General features: G+C 49.8%; 2 protein-coding genes across 2 annotated transcripts; one reads left to right on the top strand and one right to left on the bottom strand.

Annotated features, from left to right (window-relative positions):
- Positions 1 to 2,032: 2,032 nt before the first annotated feature.
- On the top strand, positions 2,033 to 4,095 carry BU25DRAFT_413544 (actin depolymerizing protein). The gene has a single exon (XM_033707056.1). The coding sequence runs from the start codon at positions 2,420 to 2,422 to the stop codon at positions 3,629 to 3,631; it is 1,212 nt and encodes a 403-aa protein (XP_033558475.1). The 5' UTR covers positions 2,033 to 2,419; the 3' UTR covers positions 3,632 to 4,095.
- On the bottom strand, positions 4,073 to 4,598 carry BU25DRAFT_424086 (uncharacterized protein; the record flags this gene model as incomplete). The annotated part of the gene is made up of 2 exons (XM_033708255.1): positions 4,073 to 4,525; positions 4,593 to 4,598. 2 exons carry the CDS (start codon positions 4,596 to 4,598, stop codon positions 4,073 to 4,075), a joined length of 459 nt encoding a protein of 152 aa, XP_033558476.1.
- Between the last annotated feature and the right edge of the window lie 2,894 nt (positions 4,599 to 7,492).

Here is a 7,492-nt window from a genome sequence, read left to right on the forward strand (position 1 = left end):
GGATACACTTTGGTTCATCAGAACATCATAAAATCCCATGGAACCTCATGGAACCTCACGGAACCTCATGGGGCCTCATAGAACCTCATGGAACCTCATGGAACCTCATGGAACCTCATGAAACATCATGGAATCCCATGGAACCTCATGGAACATCATGGCTTTGTGGTATCCCCACACTTGGTCTCTTCCACACCCTTATCTCCAACAAGCCTGAACCATCCTTCCACCAATCCTTCCATCTCAGAGAGCAGTTGGTATCCCCAGCTGGCCCCCTCTCACAGCAAGGCTCAGAGGCACTAGTTGGGTTAGTTCTCAGGGATAAGTGTAGCGTGAAGGAACAAGAGGTTGATCACTTAAGCAGAGCTTGGAGTGATTGGGGTTAAGCAAAGCTCATAGGCACTAGTTGGGTTGGTTCTCAGGGATAAGTGTAGCGTGAAGGAACAAGGGGTTGATCACTAAAGCAAAGCTTAGAGTGATCAGGGGTAGACATCTAGTCAAAGACTGTGGCGTCTGGGTGCAATGAGTAGTACAGAGTAGACTGTCTGGCTCAAGAGCGGTTGAGATTCCAATAACAAAGTTGATTGATGAGGTTGAACACTGTTGAAGTCGTGTCTTAAGCAAAGCTCGTAGACACTATTCGATTGGTTCTCGGGATGAGCAGAGGTACAGAAAGCCGTCAGGGGTTGGTTATCACTGAGCGAGCTCGGAGCGGCAGAGGTTTGACCGTGATAAATTGCCGTGATAATCAGGGGGTAGTCGTCTAGTCAAAGACCATGGCGACTGGTTGCAATGAGTAGTACAGAGTATACTGTCTGGCTTGAGAGCAGGTGAGATTCCAATAACAAAGTTGATTGACAAGGTTAAACACGATGCCATAAGGGCAGCGTGTCTACTTGCTTATATACTTGACAGGAGGATTGATTGTACTGCTCATATCGAGTATCATCAGTGACTTGATACTCGGTCCAATCAAACGTTGTTGACGTGACCTGGATACTTGGTCCTCGGTGTCCTATTGATTGTTGTCAACGTGAGTCCTCTGCAAGTGGGTTGGTATATGGGTCTGTGATGATTGTTTGTGTACGAGATCCACGTTGTATCCACTGCAGTCCTTTTCGTACAATCTCGGTTTGTATAACAGATATTGCAAGTGTTGATTATACTGGGTATCACTGACGCGGCTTCACAGCTTGGTCAATCAATACTGCAGTTCCTTGGCTGCTCTCGTCTCATTGCATAGTCCTGTTTGTTCAGTGTTGTTTTGCGAGTTGTTCATGGATCGTAACAAACACAATGCCATAAGGGCAGCATGTCTACTTGTTATATACTTTAGCAGGGGGATTACTCAGATCACTTGGTATCAAGTATACTGCTCGTACCAAGTATAGTGACACAGCCTAACTGCTCCAGTTGCCCGACTGAGATTGATGATCATACTGAGTATTGCTGATGCGGCCTCACTGCTTGGGTCAATTGATAATACAGTTCCTTGGCTCTGTTACAAACACGTACAGAAGAGAAGGAACTATTGGACCTGGGGGCAACAGTTATTGAACGTAGGGAGAACAGCCATTGGAGAAGCTGCACCCATTGTACAAACTACCCCATGGCCACGTGAGTACACTAGGACAATACAAGTAGTCTAGCATCCTATGGGATGGAAGCAAGCAAGCCATGGGATTCTCACACAGTCTCATGTATCCTATGGGACTTTGGGACAATGTCTCATAAGACAGTAAGATACTGTAGGACTCTGTGTAAGGGGCGAGCCGCTGAGGGCAATATGCGATGTAGAACTTGATGGATTTGATAAGGGGCAAGTCCCAGAGCGGGACTTGCAGAATTCTAATACTCCTGCTTTGGAGGTTGCAGGCCCGCTCCGGAGATTGTACGTCCGCTTTGGAGGTACCGAGGCCTGTGCTGTTGCCGAGGCGCTAACAATGGGCCTAGCCCATTACACTCTGTACAATCATTCAAGTATATAGCATGTAGGAACACAACCCTTATGGTTTGTGTTCAACCTTGTCAACCAACTTTGTTATTGGAATCTCAGCCGCACTCAAGCCAGATAGTCTACTCTATACTACTCATTGCACCCAGATGCCACAGTCTTTGACTAGACATCTAAGACACAACCTCAACACATATTTCTGCGATGATTGTATTATGCACAACCATCAAGTCGAACGTATACATTCACTGAACATCGATGTCCTTTGTAGAGTTCTTTCCTGCAGCGGTCGCAAGTAGCAATGGCGTAAGCTGACACAGCCTACGTTTCAGGGCCCCACTACTCTGTCGATCACCAGGACCCTGACCCTTACAATGGGTTTGAGCCTCTCGTGACTCACATCTCCGACGTTCGATCTTCACAACACTTTTTCCCATGAAAAACACCGTTCGATCACAATACACAATGCCACCCCACGAAGGACTCGTTCACCAGCAAGAGTACGACTGGCGAGACTCCAACGTTGAACTGATTAACTCAGACATCGACCACAAAGTCAAATACCAATCCGCAGCCAGCGAACCAGCATGGAACAACGGCACCATCGGTAACCAAGCAGGGCTCTTCATCTGGCGCATCGAAGACTTTGAAGTCGTACCCTGGCCGCGCGGAAATTACGGCAGCTTCTACGAAGGCGACTCTTACATCGTGCTGCACACCGAAGAAGTCAAAGGCGATGCAGAGACTCACTTGATCCATGACATTTTCTTCTGGCTCGGCCGCGCAACAACGCAAGATGAAGCCGGCACCGCAGCGTACAAGACCGTCGAACTCGATGAATTCCTCCACGGCGCAGCGACCCAGCACCGCGAATTGCAGATCTCACCCTCGGACGCATTCTCCGCATTGTTCCCGCGCCTGAAGATCTTGCGTGGTGGTGTGCGCTCTGGGTTCAATCATGTTGAGACGAAAAATGAGCCGCAGCACACAGACACCCTGCTCCGCGTGTTCAAGCACCCCAGCTCCACCGCTGGACGTGATGCAGTCCTTGTGCATGAAGTGGAGCCCATGTGGCACAGCCTCGATGAAGGCGATGTATTCATTCTTGACAAAGGGGACAAGATCTTTGTTTGGCAGGGTCGGAAGTGTTCGCCGATGGAGAAGCTGAAAGCTGCACAAGTTGTCAACGATCTGACGATTGCGAAACACGTCGATGTCGAAGTGCTGAGTCAGGAGGAGATGAGGGGTAAGGTTGTCATCGATTACCTCGGCGGTCAGGATCTGGAGTTTGGTACAAGGTTCGAATGCGCGAGACCGGTGTCGTCTGCTACGGAACGGGATACCAAGAAGTTGTTTAAGTTAAGTGACGCAGGTGGTGAGCTTGCGTTCGATCTTGTGAAAGAGGGCAATGGCATTGGGAGGGAAGACTTGGACGGTGATGACGTATTCTTGCTGGATGTGGGGAAGAGCATCTGGGTCTGGGAAGGGAGTGGGGCGAGTCGAGCGGAGCGGGCGACGTGGTTGAAGGTTGCGCAGAGGTATTCGGGTATGCAGCTTGATGCGAAGGATCTAAGTGTTGCGAAGGTCAAGCAGGGCAATGAAGGGAAGGCTTTCTGGGGCGCTGTGGAAGCACGAGCAGACAGAAAAACGAGTCAAGAGCTGCATGAAGCACAATGAAGGAGCTGAAGGTTTCTCTCTTCTGATTGATTTGTGGGTCACACAATGTGAAGGGCGCACAAGTGAATCGCCGTACACAGCGCAGAAGGTATCCGAGGTCTCATGCGCGCTCAAGAGCATATAGTGCTGTCTTGAGCTGGAGGAACTCGAAAACTGTTTTGCGTGGCCACGGAATTCGGTACAAGGGCACGAGGTCGCTCGAAGGTCTGCTTCGACGTCAGGGGAAGAGTGCAGTGACGCCAGGGAGCGGAGAATATACAGATGGAACCGCCTAGGTCCCGTGCATTGCCTCCAGCACCCCAGTCAAGTTCTCGCTGACAGGATGCTTGGAGCCGCTGCAGTAGTCATTACACTTGCCGTTCTCGGACAGCCAGTGGGAACAAATCAGGCGCGTGCCCTTCTTAAGTCTTTTTGCGCGTTTGTCTGGTCGTCTATTTCCGGTCAGTCGTATAGATTCGATGCACAGATCAAGCATGTACTCGCTATCTGCTCCTCGCTTTGGTGAAGGGCCGGGGAGCGTGCCGTTGTAGCACCTTCCTCCAGACGAAAAGGGGCATGTATTGCCAATGCTGTGTGTAGTCGGCTATTGGCCTCTTGTAGCTCGAGAAATGTTGCCTTCTCCTTTGCGTTGTTCTTCCTCTCTTCTTCGAGCTGCTTTTTGAGATCCTCCTTATCTTGTTGAAGGCACTCTCGCTCAGCTTGCACAACCCGACACGCGCCATGGCATCCAGCGAGTTTCTCATGCATTGGCTTCAACTGATTGCTGTGTATTTGGTCGAGGTAGTCCGAGGCGTCCACGGTACCGTGGAGTCGGGACGCCGACTTCATGACTGCGACTGTATCGTGTAAGGACTGGACGTCGTCTTGCGTGCGAATAAGCTCCGTTTGGCAGTGCTGTACTTGCGCCAGCAGCATCTGTGACGGCAAAACATGCTGCTGATCTGTGCTGTAGGATGCGCACAGTCATTGTGAAATGTGCTGCTACCGTCAGGAGAGTCGGAGGTTGAAGGGAGTAGTGAGGACTTGACAGTGTACGTGGTGTTGGTGAAAGTGGGTGCGGCTATTCCAGACCTATGTTCCTAGGCGGCAGTGTTGGTGGGCTGCAAGGGAAAGAGAACCTGTTATGAAGTGAAAGTAAAAAACGATGCAATAAGCCAATCATCAACGAATGGATGGACGATGTGTAGTAAAACGGTACAGAGCATACAGAAACGATACGGCACGCTTGGGACCCATGGGGGCATCAGATCTCGCGTCTGCTCTGATGGATGAATGAGCTCGTGCTCTACATAGGTCAGAGTCTCTTATTAGTGCGTTGCACAATATCGAGGCCCCCTCCCCCTTCTTTGGAAACAGTGACGTTATACCTCAAGGCAGAGAGCTCTCGTTGGTCCGCTGTGTGTGATGTATATGCTGAAGTAAATGTACGTTGCTGGCGACACTCCAGGTGCTGTGAGGTGGCGTTTGAGTGTGGGTGAGGTGTCCAAGTATTGGAGTTGATGTGGGTTGACTAGTAGGTTGTGGCCGGTCCCATGCATGTTAACCCGTACTTTTTGAACCAAACATCTTACAATATTAGTGTTGGAGCGTAACAGAACCATCATTTGGAAGCCAGAGAAGCCGGGGACGATGAATACAAGCTTATATGAGCCATTCCCCACCTAAATCCTTGCAACCAGCCTGCCTAATTCTTCCCCAGCCACCCTACAGTGAGTATATACTCTCCATGTTCACGTTTTGATACTCACAACTACTTGTAGCTTCTCAAGCGGGTAAAAATAAGCGCAAATTCATTTGACGCGGCAAGGAGTTGGAAGAGGTGCTCTCCAGATTACGTCAGCCTGAACCCCCAGGCTTCACTGCTATCAACATCAACATCACAAGCTCCCCCCTAGTAGTCCTCGGACGCCACCTGCTGAGGTTTGTAGCGGTGATCCCAGTTAATCAGCAGCATGTTTTCAAGCCGCTAGAGTGGCGGAGGAATTGGTGGATATTGGAGAAAAGGAGGGAGAAGATGCGGTAGATGGCAATAATCTCAACCCTAATATCGACAGCAACGACAACGTCAATGTACACGTTCTCGCAAGAGAAGCCAAGCCTAGCGATGATGATGTTGAGCCATTAAGCTTCAGCCGGAAGCGTCGAACACAGCGTCAAACACAGCCAACGCCGCCAACGTCAACACCTCCTGAGCCTGAGCACGAGCCACAGGAGTCCTCCAATAGTGGTGTTGTTGATGATGTTGATATATACGATGCTGAGCCTGTGTGTGGGCAAACGCTTTTGAATGTCCTGTGGTACTTTTGCAAAACGCCACGTGAGGGGTCACTATCCAGGTGCATTCGAGTGGAGAAGCCTGAAACCAGCCTTGCTTAGAGCTCGATACGTTAGCTCGTTCACCCCTACGGAATGACGGATCGCCTCACGGGAGAATTTGTTGAAACGTTCTGTTGTTCGGCGGCACGCAAGCCAAACCAACGTTCGTCGAGTCAGGCACACGATACATGACATGTATCCAGGAGAGGCATTCGCCGACTTTGGAAAGCTGTGAAGTTGTTCTCAAAGGAGCGAAAACACTTGGATCCTGCCGATCTCAGCAGCCATGTAGTTGTCCCGGCATATTTGTAGATGGCGGCCACCGAGTTTTGAAGACCTTCTCGTATCGCCTATCAACGTTCGGCTTCGTGACGAAGGGAAAGGGACCTGCGCCCCCGGAGCCAAGCAAGCGCATACTTTTTGTCTAGAATGCAGGGCGGGCCGCCATCTGTACTCGGATTGCCGGCAAGCTCAGAATATTCGATGGTTTGCTGAACTGAACTGTGAGGCGACTTTCCAACTGCCTCCGCGCAAAGATCGTTGAATAACGGAGTGGAGCCAAGCGGCTGAAGCAAGTACAACGCAGAGTCTCAAGGACCAGTGGTAGAGCAAGAATGGGAGTAAACCTCGGCAGTGTTCCAGTGTATATATGATGAGATTGGCTGGCAATATTCAATATTTCGCTGACATGAGGTGCGGTGGCAGATGCAGCGTTGTGCAGAGGGCAAAGAGGACTCAAAGATTCGAGATTAGCTTCGTGCCAGGGCACCCCCACCAGGTCCGGCAACTATTCGTGCCCCTTTTTAGCGCAAAAACCAATGTTCACACCTACCCATACAAACACCCATACAAATCATGAACGCACACTTATTTTGATCAAATCTTGATGCACAATTATTGACGATAGTCAGTTGTATGGGTCTGACGATCTACAGTAATTTTTTGGTGTTGCTACGACTTTCTTATGCGCAGTTTCTCCCCGTTGTTTTCACACAACAGTTAACGTACCTCACGGGCGAGTCGGCCACACGGGTAAGTCAGCCACATTTGCCAAGACCCTACCAAAACACCCTTACTCCACCAATGCCTACCCAACAAGACTGCTCAGATGCATCAAAGGAGAGTCAGGTACAGCTTGCACTCCAAGCTGTCAAATAAGATGCAAAAATGTCCCAACAACATGCTGCATGTGAGAGGGGGCCAGCTGGGGATACCAACTGCTCTCTGAGATGGAAGGATTGGTGGAAGGATGGTTCAGGCTTGTTGGAGATAAGGGTGTAGAGGAGACCAAGTGTGGGGATACCACAAGTGGTAAAAAGGATAAGTGATAAAGAAGGGATCAAGTGTGGGAATACCACAAAGGATCAGTGAGGAGTGAGTTGAGGAAGGAGTTGTTGAGGTGAATTGAAGGAGTGGATTGAGTTTTGAATTGCAAGCATGAGTTATCTGAGCAGGAGGGCAGGCTGCCTTTATAGACAGACTGCTGGCTCCTGGAATGTTCTAGATACATTGGCATTTGTAATCATTTGTAATCATTTGTCAGCA

The sequence above is a fragment of the Macroventuria anomochaeta genome, assembly GCF_010093625.1.
Source record: "Macroventuria anomochaeta strain CBS 525.71 unplaced genomic scaffold BU25scaffold_31, whole genome shotgun sequence".
In the NCBI taxonomy this organism is placed as follows: domain Eukaryota; kingdom Fungi; phylum Ascomycota; class Dothideomycetes; order Pleosporales; family Didymellaceae; genus Macroventuria; species Macroventuria anomochaeta.